Below are 24,563 nucleotides of genomic sequence, written 5' to 3'. Positions count from 1 at the left end.
TTTACTATATTCACCTGCATGAGAGATAAGCCTAGCTCCAACCAGTTCTCCAACTAAAACAGTTAAATTAGGTGCTACTGCCATCATGCGATTCCTTAAGTAGTCATACAACTGAGTCCTATAATTCTGCATTTCCACAACCTATTAGAATTGAAAACCAGCTAATTACAATATGATATGTATTATTAAAGAAATTTAAGTATCACATTAAAATTGTTACAGATATTGACATAATGGATATTAATTACACAGCAAAAATGCTTTTGCATAATAGCATATTATAAGTTTTGTTTCTTACGTTGGGCACGGTATAAAATGGTAAAGATCATTCTTTACCAAAAAAAAAAAAAAAAAAAATCATGTACAAGTAACCCTCGCATAACATGGTAGTTTGGTTCATACAAAATCTTGTGTAATGCGAAACCTTGTTATACGAGACTAAGAACCAGTACAAAAAGGGGGGTTACGTTCCCAAAAGCTAAAAAAATACACCTTTTTTTTAAAAAAAATAACTATCAGAAACTTTATTTTTATAGTAGTAATAACTGAACAAATGTCTTACTTTAAAAACTGTGATACTTATAGGTCAAAATATGTGAGTTCATTTAAATTTCTTCCTCTTCATTGCCGCTAAGAGACAATCTCTTCTGTAGCATTTAAAGTTCGTGTACCTTTTGCTCTCTGTCACAATCTGTCATGCTTCAAAGTCACAATTTTTTCTTGGTCTCAAACAAGCACAAGTTCAATAGCACAGAACCTAACCCAGGAATCTCCCAACAAAATACAGTGTACCTCAGCTTTAAAGATATAAAGCACAATGATATGTGAAAATCGGAAGAATATTTTCTAGTTAGCAAAATAAAAAATAAATTTACGTTTATGCACATAGCTTAATTAATACGTACTGTAATATGCACATAATAACTAATTGATATTTCTGTTCACTGACTTTTTTTTGTTGTTGTTGTAAATTTTAAAACAGTAAAAATGATAAGCAATTAATAACAAAGAACACAGCATCCACAAGTTGCAACAAACACGATACACACAAGTGAGGTACAGAGTAATGAGTTTCTGAAAATTTATTATTATTTTTTTTTATTGAATATTTCATGGAAGCACATTTCACCATAATAATGTGAAAACCCATAGAATTCCAGCTATCAGTACTATAGCAAATGCAAGAAGATTGTGTTTACTACCCAATTTATAACTGATTACACTAACAGAAACTGCAAATTGTTTTTATTGTTTTATGGTAGTGACGTTTTATGTTTAACTTCAACAATTTCTTCTCCACTTTGCTTTCAGTTATTACAAAATCATTAAGTATCCTGCTACAATTTGATAACCTTCTGCCATTTTCAAACCTTAATAATTCCTCACGTGTGAATGTAGATGCAAAATACTCATTCAGTTTGTTTGCTATCTGAGCAGGATCATCAACCGTCGAACCATCGATGTCAAGTGGACCAATCAGATTCATCCCCTTCCTTTTAGACTTTATATAAATAAAGAAATCCTTGCTGTTTTTCTTAGCGTCTTTTGCCAAGGATTTCTCGTAATCTGCCTTCGCCTGCCTAACCTCCTTTGTGACCTGATTACAGACCAGCTTATATCTGCCATAGGCTTCTGAGTCGCTTGATAATTTATATGCATCCCATGCATTTTTCTTCTCTGTTACGAGTCTCATTAGTTCATTTGATAACCATTTAGGCCTAAACCTTGAACAATATTTCTTAATAGGTATGAAACTTTTAGTAGCATCCACGATTAATTCCTTGAATGCTTCCCACTTAGAATTTGCTGTTGGTAACATCGTCAGTTGATCCCACTGTACAGAATTTAAAAACTGTCTCAGACCATCGTAGTCGCCTTTACGGAAGCAAAAACCCTTTCCTTTACCCCTGATGGTAATTAAATCTTTAAGTAAATCCCACATCAGTACACTGTGATCACTGCCACCTAGTGGTTCCTTTACCTGCAAATTCTTAATACACGAATGATCACTGCTGATAACCAGATCAAGAGTATTACTCCCTCTGGTTGCCTCTCGAACATGCTGCTGCTGCAGAAAACAATCATCCAATAAATCCACAAAAGTCTGACTAGTGTGTGAGTGACCAACCCACAAGTTCCATTCAATATCTGGGAAGTTAAAATCCCCAATTATAAGACATTCCGATTTACTAGCTCACTCTATTTCTCTGTACAATTGTTCATTGTACTCATTTGAGTCATTAGGCCTATAACACACTCCTACTCTTATTTTTGCTTTCGCAGTGCTTATGTCACACCAAACTGACTCAACAGTGCACTGTTCATCTATATCAACTGGATGCACTTCTTTTGATTTTATGTTTTTCTTAATTAACAGCATAACACCTCCTCCCTTTCTATCCTGTCTATCCTTTCTGTACACATTGTACTCCCCAAATTCCAGTTCAGCATTCCTTATATCTGAGTAACACCACGTCTCTGCTATCCCAACAATACCCGCCTTCAAATTCATCAAATTTATTTACTATACTTCTAGCATTGGTATACACGCAAGCATACATGCTCCTACTCCCGCAGTGGTGCTACACCTAAGGTGGTAGATAATGAAAAAGACCTGGGAGTAATTGTGCAGGCAGATATGAAGTTTTCTGAGCAATGCAGACAGGCTGCCAGGGCAGGTCATGGTGTTTTGTCAGATATATAGGAATTTTGCTAGCAGGGAAAAGGAGGTGATTATCCTCCTTATAAGGCAATGGTCAGGCCACGGCTTGAGTACTGCGTACAGGTCATTTTAGGAAGGATGTAGATTTACTTGAGCGTGTACAGAGAAGGGCAACAAGATTGGTGAGGGGAATGAAGGGATCTTCTTACCAAGAGAGGCTTAAGTTCTGCAAATTGCAGTGGCTGGAGACTAGGCACCCGCGCGGTGATCTGATTGAGGTGTATAAGGCCTTGAATGGGTTGAGCACGCTGAATTCTGATGGGATCCTTCCACTTGTTCAGATTACGAACCTAAGGGGGCATAAATTCAAATTAAGAAAAGACAGATGTAGAATAGATGTGCTGAAATTCGTCTTTAGCCAGCGGGTGGTTAATTGCTGGAACAAACTTCCATCTGTCGTTGTGGAAGTTGAAGGTTGAATAAATTTAAGGAGGAACTGGACAAAAATGCCACTACTACTACTACCTCCAGAAAAGTGCTTAAAAAAAAAAATATATATATATATATATATATATATATATATATATAAAAAATTATATTATTTTTTATGTGTAGAATGTAGTAGGTATATATCTATTATTTAACTAATGCTAATAAAGAAAATACGGTGTACCCTGAGAGCGATATATGTTGAATAAAGGGGGAAGAGAAGAAAATAAAAGAGTAACATTATAAACAAGAAGATACAAAGTGCGAATTTTGAAAAAACGAAATGCAAATTTTGAAAAGAACGACCAAGGTAGAAATAGCATTGCAGTATCTTTCATAATTTATGTGTCTTCTTCAGAGGTCATCCACCCAAATTATGAAAAAGAACAGCAATACTCTTACTTCTGTTTCTGACATGTTCTGTATGTCAAAAAACACGTGCAAGTAGCCACGTGGTAGAAATTAAAAATAAATTTTGAAAAAATAAAATATAAGTAAAGCAAAACAATTATGTGCCACTAAAGTATAACATACAGAACATGGATGACCTTACAGAAGTAAGTAGCCCGCCAAAAAAGCGAAGACAAAGGAAGGTAGTGTCCGAATGACAAGAACTTACCGCTACTGGACGGGTTGACAGAAAAAGACAGAACCGGAGGCTAACCCGTGTATATATGTGTAGAAACGCTAGGGGCGCCTAGCGTTAGACGAATTTTGGTGTCTGTATATTATGTAATTTACGTATGCGGTGGAGCTACGCTAGGTTAAAGTTAAGTACATGATGCTCAAACACCCGGGATAGCAAAGAAATATAATAGCTTACAAAGTAGCAGTAGAAGGCAGCTAAACTTTGTTAAGACGAAAAAATATAGATTGGGTATAGTAAGAAAAATAGTACTCTGATTATTGCGGTCGGTAAACTAATGGCTCACAGAGCATAAAAAGTAGAAATTAGTAAAGCAAAAAGATGATGAAATTAGGGATATGTAGTTGGGCTAGGGTAGTTCGGGGTTGCAAACCCGTTCCTATAGTTAGGACCCTGAACGAATGTCCGAGAGTTCGTGCATCATGTGCTTAAGTCAGTTGTGTTAAAAGTGTAACATGTATATTATAATTAACAATTAAATAAATAAATAAATAAATCAAGATAAATTTAAAATTAATTACAAGGTAAATACACTATGTCAGGCCAATCGGTGGGTACAAGTTTTCCAGACCGTAAGACACCAAAGAGGCCTAGTGTATTGTATTTACACTATATACAAACTCGATGCGTATGGGAATAATTATAAGTTAATAACTTAACTCAATATAATTTTATATATACATTATGGTTGTAGGGTACCTTTGCTCTTGCAGTGTCCCTGATCCATAATTTATATTTTCGCTATTCAAATTCATATCCTATTTCTCTACTAAATTTTAATTTTATTATTCGTAATTATTATATATATATATATATACAGGCATACCTCGAATAACGAATAGGATGCGTTCCACGAAATTACTTCGTTAAGCGAAACTCCGTTTTCAGAGGTAAAAATACTATGGCCAGAATAGGGATACGTTCTTACGTAAAGAAAATGAAAAGCTTTTTTTTCGGACAAAGAAAAGTTTTATTAAATAAACAGTCAACTTATATACAAAGTGAAATCACATTTTAAAATACCAGTCTAAAGTTGATTGTTTATGCTCTTTTTCTCTTTCATTTAACAATTGCCTATACGGAGTTATTGCATTTAACACTGATCGCTTAACAATAATACTTCTTCCTAAATCAGGATCATTTTCACTAAAAAAATTTTACGTTTTCAATGTCATTTAAGCACCTTTTTAAATCTTTGGTTGTTAACACTTTTTCGGCAGGAACTTCTTTAACTTCGTCTTCATTACTAACAAGGTTTTCTAAATCTTCCACTGAAAAACCATTACCTTCTGCATTCAATAAATTTCTAACATCCTCTTCATTGACATTTTCGAAACCTATTGATTGAGCCATCTGGATAACTTCATTTCCAATTTCTTGGATGTTATTTTCTTCTTCTAGTACAACTTCTGGCCATATTTTGCGCCAAACTCCATTTAAGCATTTCTTAGTGACTTCTTTCCAAGAACTATCAATGTTTTCAATTGCGTTTTTAATGGTGTAGTTTTTCCAAAAAGTTTTAACTGTCATTTCCTCTTTATCCTCTAGTTCAGTTAAACTGCTTAATGTTCGACGCAGATAATAAGCTTTAAATGATGTTTTCCTCCCTGATCCAATGGTTGAATCAGGGAAGTTGTGTTTGCTGGAAGAAACACAACTTTGACAGGAATGCATGACAGGAATGCAGCGTGTTAAGATCAATAGGAGCATTGTCTAACAACAAAAGAGCTTTTTCTTCAAAGTTGTTTTTTTGACAATACCGTTTTACTTCAGGACAAAAGTGGTTAACAAACCAATCAGTAAATAACTCCTTGGTAACCCACGCTTTTCTATTTGCTTTCCATATTACAGGTAAATTCATTTTTATGTTACCTTTTAACGCCCTCGGATTTTCTGAATGGTAAACTAATAACAATTTTAATTTATAATCGCCAGAGGCATTTGATCCAAAGAGTAACGTTAAACGGTCTTTAGCTGCTTTGAACCCAGCAGCTGATTTTTCTTCAATAGATATGAAGCTTTTTGTTGGTAGCCGTTTCCAGAACAAACCGCTTTCGTCAACATTGAACACCAAATTTGGAAAATTTTCACGTTCAATTATTTCCTTTAGTTTTTTTGGAAACTTATTTGCAGCTTCTCCTGTTAATTTTACACTATGAATCCTGGCCCGTTTTTTAAATTTCTCGAACCAACCACGAGAAGCCCCAAAGGTTTCCGTAATTTCTTCAGTTTGTTTAGATTTCAGGTGATTAAACTGGAATATATTTTTTTTATGTTAAATGGGGCTTGAAATTGCCGACTTCGTTATATCGAAGCTTCGTTATCAGAGGTAACGTTAACCGAGGTATGCCTGTATATATATATATATATATATATATATATATGATAATGACTAAGAATCAACAGCAGGGATTCACAAAAAGGAATGGAAATGTTGAAAATTACATCTAACATAATAGCAGGGTTTTCCTAGCACAAAAGCTCAAAAATACCACATTATGCGAGATTTCCTGCAATTCTCAAACTGTGTTGTTGTTGTTTATTTGGTTTTTAGGCGCATTAGCAACTAAGGCCATATTGCTCTGGGGATATGCAGTGGTCATTCCCTGACCTTTCCGCATCCTCCGTATTTGGTCACGGGCTCGAACCCCAGTCTAATCAAAAACGAATGTGCTATGCGTTGCTGTACTGAGTGATGACTAGATTTCGGATAAATGCATATAACGCAAATATTACAAGAAATATACTTGATCTCGGAACTACATAACAAGTCACTGTACTGCAATTCCACCGAGCGTGGGAAACGTTTTAATGCTGTTTTGCTATTCATTTTCAAGCTATTGACTCCATCAAATGAAACGATTTCGTTAAATATGCCAAAAAATGCAATCTGTAAAAGGACATTATAGCGAATCAGTGCAAAGCGAACAGAGATATAATGAGGACCTGTCGTACTGTGTTCAACTATGGAGATAGCACCTAAAGAAAGACATCGTGCTTCTTGAAAATGTCCAAAGACAGGTAACTCGCCTGGTGAGATCAGCAAAAGGTCATCCATATGAAAATTTTGTCCTTATTAATTTTGATTATGCTTCTCAGAGCCTTAAACACCTCAATCAAGTCTCCTCTCAGGTGCCTGGGTTGCAGAGCTTGGAAACCAGGCACCTGAGATTCTAGAACAAGGGGCCATAATTTCAAGTTATGGGGAAGATGTTTAGATTGGATAGAAGGAAGTTTTATTTTAGCCAGCGAGTTATAAATTACTGGAATAAGTTACCTACATAGGTGGTAGAAGCTGACAGTATGGGGAAATTCAAAGGTCAGCTAGATAATTTTCTATGGGAGGAGGGAAACACACAGGTTGTCTATTCCCCTTTATCTTATTATATATATTTTTTATTCTTATTATTTTATTTATTTTTGGTTGTTTTATTATTACTTTTTTTTTGGCTGGTGCAGCATAAGTCATAGGTTTCTTCCACCATGTGGCCATTGATGATACAAATACTAATAATAAGACTATTGTGAAATACTGTTTGCTTTAAATTATAAACAAAATAGTTAAAGTACTGTGATAATCATCAGTTTAAAACTTGAGTAAGCCTGAAACTAATATGCTATAACCTTTGATATCTTGGTATCAAAGATATGCCTATTTATTCTCTCAGGAATGATGATAGAAACACAGTAAACCTAATAAAACTTGTACTTGTGTACATAACCTGGTTCTTTATGTTGTATTATTTATTTTTAGCAATTAAAAAAATTTATTCCTAATTTGTTTTTAACATTGCTCAAATGCATTGCTTATCTGTAGATAAAGGAACCACCAGGCAGCAGTGATCACAGTGTGCTGATGTGAGATTTAATCAAAGAGGTAACTACCACCAGGGGTAAAGGAAAGGGTTTTTGCTTTCATAAAGGTGACTAGGGTGATCTGAGACAGTTTTTAAATTCTATACAGTGGGACCAACTATTATGTTACAAATAGCAAATTCTAAATGTGAAGCATTCAAAGAATTAATCTTGGAAGCCACTAAACTTTTCATACGAAATAAGAAATATTGTCCAAGCTTTAGGCCTAAATGGATGTCAGATGAACTAATGAGACAGGTGGCAGAGAAGAAAAATGCAATGGGATACATATAAATTAACAGGTGACACAGAAGCCTATGATAGATATAAGCTGGTCTGTAACCAAGTCACAAAGGAGGTTAGGCAGGCAAAGGCAGATTTGCCAACCATCTTTTGCCAAAGGATGCAAAGAGTTATTTACCTATGTAAACTCTAGAAGAAAGGGGTTGAATCAGATTGGTCCACTTGACATTGATGGTTCAACTGTTGATGATCCTGCTCAGGTAGCTAACAAACTAAATGAGTACTTTGCATCTACAATCACACATGAGGAGTTATTCAGGAAGGGGAATGCCAGAGGTGAACAGGGGGCACATCTCCAATCCATGGTTATACCATGGATTGGAGATGTGCAAATCTGACCCCAATTCACAAATAAGGATCAAAGGGTGACACAGGTAATTACAGACCTGTTAGTTTAACTTCTGTTCCAGGGAAATTAATGGAGGCACTGGTTAAAGAAGCACTGCAGGATCATCTAGACAAGACTTTAGTTATAGCTCGGCAGCATGGGTATGTTAAGGGGAAGTCTTGTCTGACTAATCTGATTGGATACTATGATGTAGTGACAAAAGAACTGGATGCGAAGAATACTTTTGATATCATATACTTGGATCTTAGGAAGTCTTTTGATACTGTTGCATATTAGTATTAGTATTATCAATGGTCACATGGTGAAAGGAAGCGTATGGTGTACGCTGCACCAGCCGAAATATATATATAAAAAAATAAATAAAATAAAATAATAATAACAATAAAAATAATAAAAGAAAAGGAAATAGACAACCTAAGCATTTCCCTCCTACCGTAGGTAATTATCCAGCTTTGAATTTCCCCAAACTGTCAGCCCCTACCACCCATGTAGGTAACTTATAAGAAATAAGTAATTTATTTATTATATATAGCAGCAACCCCAGTAATTTATAACTTGCTGACTAAAATAAAACTTCCTGCAATCCAGTCTAAACATCTCCCTCTGTAACTTGAAGCTATGGCCCCTTGTTCGAGAATCTATTATAACTGTGAAAATTGCATCCTTGTTCATTTTGTTTATGCTTCCCAGAGCCTTAAATACCTCAATCAAGTTTCTTCTAAGATGCCTAGTTTACAAGCTCTGCAACCAATATATTCAAAGTCTTTCCTCATACGGATGCCCTTTTGCCCATCTCACTAGGCGAGTACCTGTCCTTGGACCCTTTCAAGAAGAACAATGCCTTCCTTTAGGTGCAGCCTCCATACTTGAACACAGTATTCCAAGTGTGGTCTAACAATAGTCTTATATAGTGGGATTATGACATCTTTATCTCTACTCGCAATTGTTTGATCAATCATAGGACACCATGGGCCTTTCCTGCAAACGGTCTACAACTGTTCAGGAAAGACTGCTGCACAAATTGGAGAATTGTGGATAAAGGGGTGGTTGAGTGGGAGAAGAAGAGAGTGGCAATCAATGGGCACTGCTTTTCATGGACTAATGTTATTGGTGGAGTCTCCCAGGGTTCGATGTTGGGCCCATTGGTGTTTTCTGTATTTGTTAATGATATTGATGAAGGTATATCAAGCTTAATGTCTAAGTTTGCAGACGATACAAAGGTTGGAAGGGTTGTTAATGACACTAATGACAGTATGCTACTGCAACAGGATCCAGAAAAGTTGAGCAGATGGGCTAAGAGGTGGGAAAACTGAAGTTTAACATCTACAAATGTAAGGTACTGCATATGGGAAGCAGTAACTCCAGAGTAACGTATCAACTCTGTGGTACCACACTGACAGTGGTAGAGAATGAAAAGGACCTGGGGGTAATTGTACAGGCAGATATGAAGTTCTCTGAGAAGTGCAGATGGTCTGCAAGAGTAGCTCACGGTGTCTTGTCAATGATATACAGGAATTTTTCTAGCAGGGACAAGCAGATGATTATCTCCTTGTATAAGGCAATGGTCAGGCTACACCTTCAGTACTGTATACAGGTCTGGAGACCTCATTTTAAGAAGGATGTAGAGCTGCTGGAACGAGTACAGAGAAGGGTAACAAGATTAGTGAATGGAACAAACGGTTGCTCTTATGAAGAAAGGCTTAAGTTTTGCAAATTACAGTTTCTGGAGACTAGGCACCTGTGAGGTGATCTGATTGAGGTGTATAAAGCCTTGAATAGTTTGAGTAATCTCAATGCTGATGGGTGGTTGATTTGTGGAACAAATTTCCATATGTTGTTGTAGAAGTGGACGGCGTAAATTAATTCAAGGCAGAACTAGACAAACATCTGGAGCAAATGAATGGGTGAAATGGGAAGTTTTTTTTTTTTTTTTTAGCTGATGTTGTATAAGCTTGCTTTCTTTCATCATATGCCTCTACTAATGCTAAATATTAAAAACAAATTAGAAATTAAAGTCACTAATATGGCCATTTAGAGCCATATTAGTGAAATTAAAACCTTTAAATTTATAATTATACATGTTATAAGAGGAATCATATAAGTAGTCATGTGACTGTTAAATAAATGAATTAAAAATAAATAAATCAAACAAGCTGATAATTACCTCATTGCAAAGGTGAGTGATATTCATCATATCTTCATCTGAAATTTCAGTCCCCATAGAAATTTCTGCTATATCCTTCACTTTTTTTTCTAAATCATCTGACAGAATTTCAGAAAAGTTGCATGTTGCAGCATTTGTTCTCATTCCTGAGGATTATATAAAATAAATCATTATCTACCAAACAGTCACATAGTAAAAGTTAACAATTATGAATCCACAGACTTTATAGCTTACATCTTATTTATTTATTTTTATAAACTAATATATCAAAGATGAGATGGATGTTCACATTCAAAAATAGAGGGCAAAGACTCTCCTTATACTGTGATAATGATATCTCAAATTGTGATGCTGTTGCCGTAAGGTGAATTGTTGTGCTCCAACTTAAACTGCACTTTTGATAAGTATAACTGATAAATACCTGTAATGAAATGCTAAATCAGAGGTTCCCAAACTTTCTCGGTTCACAGTGCCCTTAGTGTCCCAGTAATTTTTTCCACGGCACCCCTAGACCAAAAGAAATACCTAACACAGTGGTTTTTGACCTCGAATATTTTTTTAAAATATTTTTTTATTTTTATTATTTAATATTTTTTTTCTTTATATAGAGGTACTAAATAAAGATCAATTATAGATCACCACAAAATTAAGATACGGTACAATGGATACTGTACATCCTTTTATAATGAAATAAATATACAAATAAAAAAAAAATAATAATAACTTTAAATAACTTAAACCCAAATTACAAGGCACTCCTAATATGTTGTTGCGGCACCCTAGGGTGCCACAACACCCCGGTTGAAAACCACTGTGCTAAATGGTGGCTGAAATTTTCAGTTCTGAAAGAATTCATAAAAATTAAGGAAGAGAAGATAAAAATTGGTCACATCACTGACATTAACGAGTTCAGTGGATTGCAAAAATCTGTCAAGATGTAAAAATGCTATTACACCAAGGCAAGATATAACATGGTGTATTCTTGTCAATCTGATATCAGATTATTTAAAATGTGATGTACTTTGAAACTGTTATCTGACCATTGATATAAGGTTTTAAATGCATTTTAGTATGGATTATTCAAGGCTGTGGTCCTGGAGTAACATATGCAGAGGTGAATTTTCACATTGTGAAATTATAGGCACACATGATGGCTACAATAAGAAAGTTACGATGTTGTAACTTCTTTTGGCCACAGCTGACCAGAGTATAAACAGATGTTTATTTTGTTTAATTATTTATTTATAATTAAATAAATGCCCACCCCCATATAAACGTGGGAAGAAGGCGAAGATAAAGAAGATGATTTATTTATAATGAAATTCAGAGTGAATTGAGTCCCGTGAATGGCTGTTCTAATTGAAAAAAAAAAAAGAAAAAAAAAATCCTGCTGAAACCAACTAGTACCAGACCCCTAATTTGGAAAGACTGGAACTATAGGCCGTCTGAAATTTGTGTCTGTAGCAAGAGAAATTAGAACACATGCAAAATAAAAATTATTAATCTTATATTTAGATTTTTATTTATCGTTTAACACCTGCTTTATAGCCTGAAATAAAATTTACCTATTTCTTTCTAATTTTTAATATGAATATGTGATTCCTAAACAAGCATTTTTATGGTGAGCAATTTCATTTTCAAGTGTGTGTGTGTGCATGACAAGCACATATTTTATTCCTGGAAAATGTATGTAACTCTCCACATTAGCTATGGAATGAATAAATTTGCATTTATCTTGTTTTCATCATCAAAAAGCAAAAGATAAATTTCTGTTTTATTTTCATGAAACAAAGATAATAAATTTTATTATCTATATTCATGGCATGGGCCAGCTTTTGATATGGCATGCCTGACATTCTCATATCACACAGTAAAGTTGATAGTAATCTGTCAACTGCCAACAATGAAAGGGGATACACTGTAAAACAGTTTATTTCCTCTAAGTTTCATTTTCAGCCATTTTAAATGAAATATATTTGCACAGGTTGACATAGTTGTTCCAAATTCTCTCTTCATCAGTGTGAGGAAGGAAATAATTGCCGTGTGACACTAGTTGTTGATGGCAATTGTTCTACAGGAGGAGCACTTGTTTCCTGGCTCTTCTTTATGAGTATCATGCAGGGCAGCAATGATTAAAGCTGGCCTTACATCGAAACTAAGTTCATGCTTGTTATCATAATTAACTCATTAGTGTAAGCTGCTAAATGTAGAAACTGCTCAAAGAGGCGTTAGGGCAATTTTGTTGAAGTTTTTGGGGCTTGAAAGCAGGAACATTCTGAAATCTTCACATAATGACTATACACTTATGGTCAGAGGTGTCTCCTCTACCCTTGTACCCACATCTCATAATTGAGGTGTGGGTACAAGGGTAGGGGTTAAATTCTGCCATGCTGACGTCAACTCGTGCTGATTCTGCAGTGGTTGCAAAGTAGATATATTGATCATATGAAAATCATACTGACTAGCAAGATATAAACAAAATATCGATATACTGAAATTTTATTTATTATACTGTCCAATTGCACTAGGAGTACTTCGGTGGGTGAAGATAAAAAAGCATGATATAAGAATTTCATTCATATCATATATCCAAACCATTGATTTTAATGATGCATCATTGTTAATAAAATGTTTAATGCAGAATATATGGATACACTAAAATGTTAATTTGTTATCCTGTTACACCCATTAAAAATTGTACCAAGCAAGCAATAAAGATAGTACAACAACCTCATCCCAAATAAGATGATTTCCTGCCAAAGAAGTCCAAGATCACTATGAACTAAGGGAGAGAGAGAGATATGCACTAGAATGTACTTAGCAAAATGTCAAAGTATGTGGGGAGATATCACCACTGAAACTTTAGGTTTTCATAGCTGCAGTTAAGTATCTCAGTACTGAAACTAAATGTTTGTGAGGTGAAATGACCATTAATGGTTTTTTTTTTTTTTTTTAATTAATTGAGATACCAATGATAACAATAAATAACTATTTTCATCCATATGCATGAAGCTGTGCCAATCTGTTGGTTCACTTAATTCATGCAGGATAACCAAGTCCTTTTCAGTAATCAATGCTCCATTTTGATTCTTTCTTTTTAGGTTTCCTTTTTCTAGAAAAAAACCAAACAAACCAGGAGATCCAAATCTCTCATTTTTACAGACATTTTGTGAACAGCAAACTGAACATCTGCTACTGTTGTGGGTACTTATAATGCCATACACTTTGGTGTATGATGGGATGTATTAGCATTCCATCATTCACCAAATGTAACATAACGAAAAGTTTTTAATTATACTTAGTCACTTTATTCACTTAATTGTAAGATTAAATTATTTTCTATAAGTAGCTTATACACCTAGTCAAGCTCATTAGTTTATTTTGAATTTGGATAGCGCGATTTGGAAAGTAAATAATACCTCGTGTCCGTAGATTAACCGTTCGTAACTTGCCGCCATTGTTATATGGTACGTGTGCTAGCGTAAGGTTTAACGGAAAACTAGATAGCGAGTATAGTAGTATCAATCAATCAGTAAAATTTATTAATCTTATTAAATTTCACTGTCAATTGAATTGTACTTTAACTAAATAAATAAAACAACCTAGTTATTACAAACGTAACATCATAAATTAATACATATAAGTTGACAGGGGATAAAGAAAGTCATATAACATAATTCGGAATATAGGTCTAAGGTTATATTTTGCATTGGAATTTTATTGAACTTGAACAGAAATCATGACTCAGACCAGACAGGCAAAGCAAAAGGCTGAAACTAGTGGAAGTGCTGTGGCTCAGGGGAGAACTGAGGGGGACTGTTGTCCTCTGAATCACAGTCGATTGAAATGCACTGCTTGTTTGATGTTTGTGGAGCAATCAGAAACGGGACATGATATTGCCAAGTGGAACGCCTGTGTGTGTGCGTGCGCAATGTAAGGAGTGCAAGGAAATCAGGTGCCAACAAGCTCTCAGCTGCCCACATCAATACCAGAGCTTGCACTTGAACTTCACGCAACACAGCGGCAACTCCCAAGGCAGAATGTGCTGGTCCCAAAGGAACTAGTTGTTGTAGGTGACTTTATTGTCAGAGAAACAAGGAACAGGACCAGGGTATGTCTGCCAGGGGCAAAGGTTGATGATATATACCTCTGACTGAGGTATATAAGGCCTTGAATGGGTTGAGCACACTGAATTCTGATGGGATCCTTCCACTTGTTCAGATTACGAACCTAAGGGGGCACAAATTCAAATTAAGAAAAGACAGATGTAGAATAGATGTGCAGAAATTTGCCTTTAGCCAGCGGGTGGTTGCTGGCTAAAGGCAAATGGACACTATGCTGCTGCAACAGGATCTGGAAAGGTTGAGCAGATGGGCTGAGAGGTGGCAAATGAAGTTTAACATTGACAAATGTAAAGTACTACACATGGGAAACAGTAATCCCTGAGTAACGTAACAACTCCGTGGTACCACACTGACAGTGGTAGAGAATGAAAAGGATCTGGGGGTAATTGTACAGGCAGATATGAAATTTTCTGAGCAGTGCAGATGGTCTGCAAGAGTAGCTCACGGTGTCTTGTCAATAATATACAGGAATTTTTCTAGCAGGAATAAGGAGGTGATTTTTTTTTTTTTTTTTATGAAAACCCCAAACACAAAAGGTATCAAAACCTATAGTACTTAGTACCGTGCATGGGTTGAAGGAGAAGTATGGGGGGAGGGGGATGCCGGAAACTTTGTTCTAGAGACTAAACATGGGTTTCACCACTTCAAGCCTCCAATAAGCAAAGTGGTGGTATTTCACCGGTTGATGAAAGTCATCTACCACCTGGTTATCCCCACGTATAAAGAACTGATCAGGCCACACCTTGAGTACTGTATACAGGACTGGAAGCCTCATTTTAAGAAGGATGTAGAGCTGTTGGAACGAGTACAGAGAAGAGCAACAAGATTGAATGGAACAAAGGGTTGCTCTTATGAAGAAAGGCTTAAGTTTTGCAAATTACAGTGTCTGGAGAATAGGCACCTGTGAGGTGATCTGATTGAGGTGTATAATGCCTTGAATGGTTTGAGCATGCTCAATGCTGATGGGATTCTTCCTCTTGCTCAGAATAAATTGAGGAAAGACGGTTGTGGGATAGATGTGCGGAAGTTTGCCTTTAGCCAGCGGGTGGTTGATTGCTGGAACAAACTTCCATTTGTCATTGTAGAAGTTGATAGCTTAAATAGATTCAAAGCAGAACTTGACAAACATTTGGAGCGAGTGGATGAGTGAAATGAGGGTTTTTTTTTGGCTGATGCTATTCCATTCCATTCACTGGACAGAGGGAATGTTTCTTAAACTGCATGCATGAACCCTAGTTTGTTGTGTGTAGTGGCACCTTAAAAGGCATACCCGACTCTTTCACGAAGGGTGATATTCTTACTTAGTTATGTTGTTATGAGCTATTTTCATTTAAATAGCAAATACAAATAAAATCTATCTCCCTTTTTGATCATTTGACACTGCAAAGTAATAAATGCTTAAATATAGAATAAAATATACCAACATTCAAATACTGCACTTCTTTTCAGAAAGACATAACTGTTACAAGTTTCTTTCAATACACAAAATGGATGACATATTAATACTAAGCAGAGATGGAAAGTAATGCTTTCTGAAATCAGACCAACTGCAAAGACAAGTTTTAACTTTAAAAGAAAGAAGTACACATTGCCATTACAATACAGAAAAATGCTTTTTTTTTTTTTTTGTCTAACAAATACCCCTTTGTTACACATAGGAACTGCCCAAGACACAATTATTATGCCTCCAGCAGTTTTTGCCATTCTACATGTGATTTCATAACTCTGAAAAAGTTGTCACATGCTGCTGTTTAGAAAAAATTATAACTAAATATATCACAATTGGGCAGCTTGTTCTCATTTCTCCTCCTAGAGGAAAAATGTTTTGACATTTTGTGAGTTTCCCAAGTGTAATTATTGTCTTAGTGATGTACTATATTTTTATTGCATCTCAAATTAAGTGAGATAGGCAAAAAAATTAAAAGTTCACAGTAAATACTGTGGGATAAGTTTTTTTTTTTTTTTTTTTTTTTGTCTGTGAAGTATGGAGTTTGCTGCATCATGTTGTGTGTGAATTTTGTATGCTTGCTATAAACTGCACAATTTTTTATATTCATCTTCTGGGACATGATCACAATGGCATTATACTTGAAACTGTGATACAATGAAGCACTGTATTTAATAGGAATGTTATTTGTCATGAAATTTGCCTCTCATATTTTTCTAGTTATTACAAAAAAAGAATAAATAAAAAATAATAATAATAAAAAAAAAGTAAATAAATAAATTTAACCATTCATCAAGGATTATCCAACAATTTTTTTTTTGCTTGTTTTTCACTTTCCATTTAATTTTGTTTATTTATTTATTATTAAACTGCTGGGTACCAACTTGGGTTGATGGTCAAAATTCTTTGTCATGACAACATGGTATCATTCAGAAGAAAGTAAAGGTGACTTTTTGTATTTAAAGAGATCCAATAAAAATTGATTAAAAAGTCGTGTACCAGTTTGAAAATTTTTTAAATGGCCCAAATGGATGATGCTCTGCACAGAGGAACAGAAGTTGAAAGTCTCCTTTTATTCTGATGGTAAAAGTTGGTCACATCACTGACATTACCAACGAGTTCAGTGGATTAAAAAATTTGCTGTGAAACATGGCCATAACACGTGTGAAAGGCAAACAATGGTTTGCCTTTCACACGTGTTGATTTACAACGGTTTGATTGGTTGATTATGATTTTATTGCTAAGGCTATTATGTGCCAGGAGATAACGATACCAGTTTAAAATTAGATATAAGTAAATCCTGGTAACCTTTGAAAAAGAGTTACCTCGCCACAAATCATATGAGTTGTGACAAGTATTAAAAAATATATATATATATATATATATATATATATATATATATATATATATATATATATATTCAGGATTTTATATACATTTACATAAATTAATACGGTGTAAAAATTTAAAAACAGCAGACACACTGTCATGTCAGATAAAAGTGGTAAAAATGCATCAATTAAACAGTCAATAAAATTGTGTCTAATTAATAACTGTCACAGGACTCATACATAGGAGGGTCATCAGCTCTCAGCAAATACGAATGTGTCAGATGACTGCGTTCTATGTGGGTCCGGACAAGAACAACGTCCTCCTTACGATTCCTGCGCAGACTAGACTGCCACGGTTAAATTACAGGCTTTATATGATATAATTTGTTTGAGTCTGTCTATTCCTTGAATCCTGCCATTGGGAGTGTATCTTTTGGTGTATTATTTGCCTGTAGTCTGCACAGGGGACTGACGGGTAGCGATTATTATTGGGAATAGCTGATTTGGCTGCGGTGTCAGCCAAATCATTTCCCCTAATCCCAATGTGGCTGGGAATCCAGCAGAGAAGCAGATATCATATTCACAGGATGAGTTCAATGTCTTGTGGGGAGTAATAGTGATGGGCATTCCCCCATAGATGTAACTCAGAGGAGCTGTTCTGAATGTTTGTCACTTCTGGTCTGTACAAGTATGTCGCTTGAATGAAGCTGTTTGACAGATTTAGGAGAACCTGCTAACCCTTCTGGATAAAGGATGGTAAAAAGTTTCCCAAGGGCTTCTCAATAGTGGAGTGAATTATCAGGTAGCAAGGGGTTGGACCTGATATAATCATAGCCTCTGTTTTGTCTTTTAGCAGAAGTGACATCATTTGGGTCAACCATCAAATTTTCAGATCGGGACCGAGTTACAGCCCCAGAAGGAATAATTTTATCAGGATTTGTGAAGTTTTGTTCAGTGCCCGGGGTCTTCATCCACCACGGAGCCCAAAGGGACACCAACTACCCAGCAAGCAATAAATGCACTCAGGAATAGGGCCACCAGGGCTACCCAGACACGATACCTGCACTGCCATCAGCCTGAATGCTGTCACTTGGACCGCAAGGGTAGGGATGTGGCATTGACACGGTTGACCCCGGCATGAAAACCTACTAGCTGATTGATCCTTTCCGGGCTTTCCAGGACCACCTGTCTTGTTGAAGCTGGGTCCCTCAGCCACCAGGATCCCCCTTTCCGAATTACCACAGGTTGCAGAGCAAGGCAAACACGCCGGATTCAATCGATGTTAGCCTGGAACCTAGGCTGTGGGCTTTGGATCTCAATCTGGAGGACCAGCAGTGTCACTGTGAGGTCCACTCACCACGTACAGGTGCCCACGTTGAGGGGTTTTACAACAGAAGTATGCCACAGAAAGGGATATAATGATTGAAGGAGCAGTAATTGAAAAGGTGGAGTCGTATACTTATCTGGGACAAGTCATTAGCTGTAATAATGATAAATGGCTGGAAGTCAAGAGAAGAATAAATTTTGGATGAATATCATTCAGGAAATATAGTCACATACTGAGGAGCAATATCACAATTTGTCTGAAACGTAAAATAATGAACCAATGTATACTCCCCACCATGACTTATGGAGGTGAAACTTGGGCAATCACCAAAAGAATGGAAGAGAAGCTGGGAACTACACAGAGAAGAATGGAACAAATTATATTGGGAATCAGACTGTTAGATAAGAAGAGAAATACATGGATTAGGCAGTAAACTCAAGTAAAGGACATTCTTATCAGAACTAAAATGGTCTTGGGCAGGACACATAGTTCAAAGACATGATGACAGATGGACTAAGAAAATAATGGCCTGGTACCTAAGAGGAGCTAGAAGACAACAACGGAGATGAACAGATGAAATTCATGAGTTTGTGGGTAGTAAATGGATGGCCATTGCACAAAACAGAAGGAACTGGAAAGTTGCTGGAGAGGCTTTCATCCTGCAGTGGAGATTGAAAATGGCTGCTGCTGCTGATGATGACAACGGAAGGAACCTTCCCCACTGGATGTCACTATCACAAAAAAATGACGGTCAGTTTGCCATGTTCTGATTGAGGTGAGTAGAGTGATGCTTAATAAAGTTTTTTTTTTTTTTATTTACCATCTTGAGGTGGTAAAATTTAAAAAAATTCAAACTGAAAATGTTACAAATTTTTATTAAAAATCTGTTAACACAAAAAAACTTACCCATAGTTTGTACAGTCTTGATATAAAGTGAATTATCAGCAATGATCTTAGATAATTCTGGAAAATGCCAGCCATACCATTCTTTACATCTCATGACGTAATTATTCAATTCTTTGTCCAAATCATCCAGAAGTGCTGTAAAATACTCCATGTTTTAAACCAAAAATTTTTAAAGCAGAAATAACATTAAATTTCTTCAATAAATTCCTTATGTGGAATTATCTTAAATATTAATATCAAAAGACATTTTGCATTATTTCCTCCCACCTCTTAATAAGAAAGAAAGAAAATGTTACAACAGGGGATACTTGTTAAGATTATACTGAATTTCTGCAGATGACAATTTCAGAGATAAATGTCAAGAAAGGCTGTTCCAGAAAAACAGAAGTAGAAGGAATAAATGAGGAAGAGGAAAAATGGTTCTGAGAGTTTGGAGTTGGACAGTGAATTGATGCCAATTGGTTGTGGCATGCGATTGAAATGGTTTGGAAGAGAGTGTAGGAATTACAGTTGCCAATTCGGAAGAATAGTTCTCATGGCAGTATCTATAGAAAAGGCACGGTAGAAACTGTCTGAGACAAGTCTTAGTGTTCAAAGCAAGTGAGATGTCTTCCCTCTAGGATCTCTACCAACAATGCAGTCAATGTCACAATTAAAAATGGAAAATACAGATGGATAAGTAATTATGAAAGTATTCAAAGTTCAGGATCAATATCCTGAATTCCTTTTTGTAATTTAATTAAACAGAAGGCACCAATGCTTCATTATAATACACAAAACCTAAAATACCATTTGTCTTTCACAATATAGTTATTTTCAAAAAGTGCTAATTTCTATATGAAGATTCCAACGGTAACTTCCTCAATATGTAATACAGAAATCATTATATTCAGATACAGTTTAATGTGGTTATGATTCAGTTACATAAAACTATTATGGCAGATTTGAGAGAGACTAATTCAATGGATGCTTTCTTCACAAAGTTGGGCATTCATTGCATCTTTCATATGGTCAGTGAATGGATGATGACTGGTTTGGAAGACAGTGGGCAAACAGACAGATGACAAATGAGAAGAACAACTGAAAAGCACATGGAAGTATGTATTGCAGGGGTTCTTAACCTTGTGCTTGTGAGCACCATTGTGCTCTTTTCGCTTAAGCTAAAAAATTTATATACAAATCTTTGTATTTAAAAAAGGCACTTTCCATTTCTCAACTTTCTGAAATCACCTACAAAAATCCATGCCAATATTCACTAGAAAATCCTTTCTTTTGGTGGCAATTGGAGGAAAATTATATACAGTGGAACTTCTCTATTATGAACTTCTATTTAACGAATTTCTTTACATTACGAATTTTTTCGGCAAACGTTGCACCTTGAAACGAAATTACATGTAAAATTAACCCCATATAGCGAAGTATTAGTCTCTCTATAACGAATTTTTAAAGAAATTAGTAAAAACATTTTTGAAGATTTTCAAGCATTTACTGCTAAACAGCCGCTCATATATACCGCCTCCTTCCTTCCGAAACTGCGTATTAGCATCTGGAATTAAATAACCATCCTTTTAATGAACACTTGTTGCCATTGATGCCGGTAGGAGGGTCTTTGTTTCATTTTTGTTACAGTTATTGAACCAAATGGGTTTTCTTAAAAGTGGTCGTAAACTTTACAACAAATGGGGTAGATTTGTAAATTGATGTTGGCTCAGGGGAAAACGAAATTTGCTGCGGTAAACCTTTAGCATGCTGCGGCGGCAATACATAGAATGCTACCATAGTCTGTTTTTAGTAACACCTACTGAGTGACATTCGTTTCTCACCTCAACTGTACCACGTGACCTTCATGTCAATCATTATATGATATGTCCGTTCTCGTTCAACTGGACTCCCAGTAGATGGTTTTCATGAATTTTTTTTTTTTTATTTCGTTGATCATCAATCACATAGGCTATATGCTCTTGTATTTTTTTTTTCTTTTCTTTTCTGAAAAGTAACATACAGCATACGTTAATCATAAATTTTCTTTCGTGTATATATGAATGAAAGCAGAATAAAAGAAATTCACAAAGTTGTTTTCAAAGTGAGTGTTACTGTTGACTTGGCAAGTGAACGTCATTGAGCAGGCGGTACCTGTACTAACAATTCAACTATATGACCAGCACAGCGAAGTTTCCAGTGTATGTATCGGCAAGAGCTGCAGTCCAGTAATTTTTACAATTGCAAAAACAATGTCGAAGAGAAAGTGTTTAAGTATTAATGATAAAGCAAAGATTGTTATGATATTGACTAGGGTTTTAAGAAAAAAGATGTTGCAGAGAAATATGGCAATCCACATGCAGTTTATCTACGATTTAAAAAAAATCGAGAATCAATTTTAAATGCAATTGAAGGAGGAGCAGACAAGAAGCGAATTAAGTTGTGTATATACAAAGATGTTAATAAAGCTGTTCTCAAGTGGGTGCAAATGATACATGAAAAGAATATCCAAATATCGGGCCTAATAAATAAGCAACAAGCTCTGAAATTTGTACAGTCCCTTGGACATACAGAATTTAATGCGAGCACTGGGTGGCTAGATAAATTTAAGAAGCACCACAGAATTGTGGAAAAGGTTATTTGTGGAGAAAGTGTTAATGTAAGCGAAGAAGATTGCAACAGTTGGAGGAACAATACCTTAAAGAAGATTTGGGAAGAATACGAGCATAAGAATGTTTTTAATGCTAACAAAATGGGTTTATTCTTTAAATGTTTACCGAATAGAACACTTGCTTTTAAGGATGATAAATGTTTTGGCGGAAAACAAAGCAAAGAAAGAATCACTGTGCTAGTTGGAGCAAATATGACAGGAAGTGAAAAACTGACTTTTAGCCATCGGAATATCAAAAAAGCCAAGATGTTTTAGAGGCACAAAACCTTTGGAAGTTGACTATACCTTTTAATAAAAAAGCATGGATGACAAGTGATATTTTTGAAGAATGGATATTAAAACTAGACAAGCGTATAACAAAAGAAAAAAAGGAAAATAGTGTTGGTAACTGTCCGGCACATCCTGCCAAACTTAATTAAAAGTGCGAATTTGTTTTTACCACCAAACGTAACGTCAAAGCTCCAGCCAATGGACCAAGGCATTATTAAAAATTTTAAATTTCATTATCAAAAGAGAATAATAATGAAGATTGTCAATGCGTTATCAGAAAATAGAAACTTGGAGGTTACAATTAACCTTAGAGATTGCATCTCTGAACTGGCAAAAGATGTCACCGAATACATTATTCAAAACTGTTTTTCGAAAGTGGGATTTGCATTGAATACAGAAGTCGAACAAGATGAACTGCCCCTTTCACAACTGAAAAACTTTTGGACACCGTCTGGAAACATCGAAAATGAAATAACACTGGATAGTTATGTTTATGTAAATCACAGCAGAACATCCAAATGAAGATGAAATACTGCTGAACAGTGTTAGACGCGACCATGATCACAAAGAAATTAAAGATGACGCTGAAGAGACGCATCAGAACAACCCGCAGAAAAGCCAACTCGCGAAGAAATGCTTAAAGCTTTTAAAACGGTTCGTATGGGTCTACAGTTTTGTGAAAATGTTCCTGATAATGTTTTTAATGCTCTAAATAAATGTGAGGTTTTCTTTGAGAATCAGACAATATTTTAATTGTACTGTGCAAATGAAAATTACAGATGATTTTTTAAAATTTGTGATACTTACCGGCGAAAATTGTGTAAACGTAATTTAAATAAGTATGTTTTTGAAATAAAATATATTAAAAATAAATGTAGATTCATTTTCATTCTCTAATTAGACAACAATTTCTAATAAAAAAGAAATTCTCTGTATAACGAAATTTCTCTATAACAAATTTTTTCGCCGGATTTATCGAATTCGTTATAGGAAAGTTCGACTGTATATTTTGCAACGTTTTATTCTCAAAAACGGTCAAGGTTGGTTAGTTTCAATACTCTAATATAATAATGCAATATATGCTAAATTTAGCAGCAAACTGGCAGAATGACCACTAGCCTGAGAGATAGCAATGAAAAAATAATAAAAACAGTAAAAGTGAATCAAAAATAATGAAAGTGAGTACCAACTATTAATTTTTATCAGTGTAATTTATTTATGTGGCAAAAAGGAAGGACTTTTGCCAAATTTAAGGCAAATAGGAGGAAGAATAAGAATAGCAATAGACTTCAATTTCCCTCGAATTGCTCTAATAGATTTTGAGGTATAAAAATTTAAGAGTTAACAAGATGAAGCAAAAGTATAGGAACAGCACATAATATAGATACTTCGGCTTTACCGGGAGCACAACTGCCCAACCTTTTAGTAAGGATTCTGGTTTTACAGATGTATAGTGATATATGAAGTAAATTAGAAGAAATTATTTTCGCTGCATGTCACGCTAGGGTTGTATCTACACAGAGTTCATGTTGCCTGTATCCCAAGGTCAAATGATACTACAAAATAAAGACAGCTAGTGCGATGTTTAAAACATAAAAGATGTTAGTGTTATTGAAATATTTGCTGGATCGAAGTGTGTCAGTGATGGGCCTATAATTTTAAGAAATAGTAGCGAAGAAATTGTTTTTGTCATCAACAAAGCTCTGGTTGGGCTGGCAACCAGATTAATTTGTGAAAATCTTCGTTCACAATCACTTGATGAAATTGATATCATACTCAGAGCATTCATCAAAAGCTTCGATTCTTCTGAAATAGTCTTTTCAATAAGATATTTAGGTATTCTCTAAATCCATGAATTAACTGAAGCATAACTGACAACTTTGCTTCAACTTAACCGAAGCAATTGACAATTTTCTAACTTCATTCTCACCAAATATCACTTGAGAGTTAATATCTTCAGGCCAATGTTTTGTATCAAGTACTCGGGCAGACACTGCCAAATCTGCATTTTTACTACCAAGCAGTCTACTTTCTGCTGAT

At 35.3% G+C, this 24,563-nt stretch overlaps 1 protein-coding gene across 1 annotated transcript in view; it reads right to left on the bottom strand.

Moving 5' to 3' along the window:
* Nucleotides 1-24,563, bottom strand: part of nop5 (nop5 ribonucleoprotein) — a 187,123-nt gene that overhangs the window by 62,833 nt on the left and 99,727 nt on the right. The window contains exons 7-9 of the mRNA XM_090387823.1: nt 19,604-19,738; nt 10,469-10,614; nt 15-141 (exon numbers count right to left, since the gene is read on the bottom strand). Coding sequence (XP_090243949.1) covers nt 15-141; nt 10,469-10,614; nt 19,604-19,738 — 408 coding nt within the window. The remainder of the gene's footprint in view (nt 1-14; nt 142-10,468; nt 10,615-19,603; nt 19,739-24,563) is intronic.

This window comes from Mastigoproctus giganteus, chromosome 13 (genome assembly GCF_048544385.1).
Source record: "Mastigoproctus giganteus isolate SK-2022 chromosome 13, ASM4854438v1, whole genome shotgun sequence".
NCBI classification, from domain to species: domain Eukaryota; kingdom Metazoa; phylum Arthropoda; class Arachnida; order Uropygi; family Thelyphonidae; genus Mastigoproctus; species Mastigoproctus giganteus.
The sequence above is the reverse complement of the archived record's forward strand: the minus strand, read 5'-3'. Positions and strand labels throughout refer to the sequence as shown.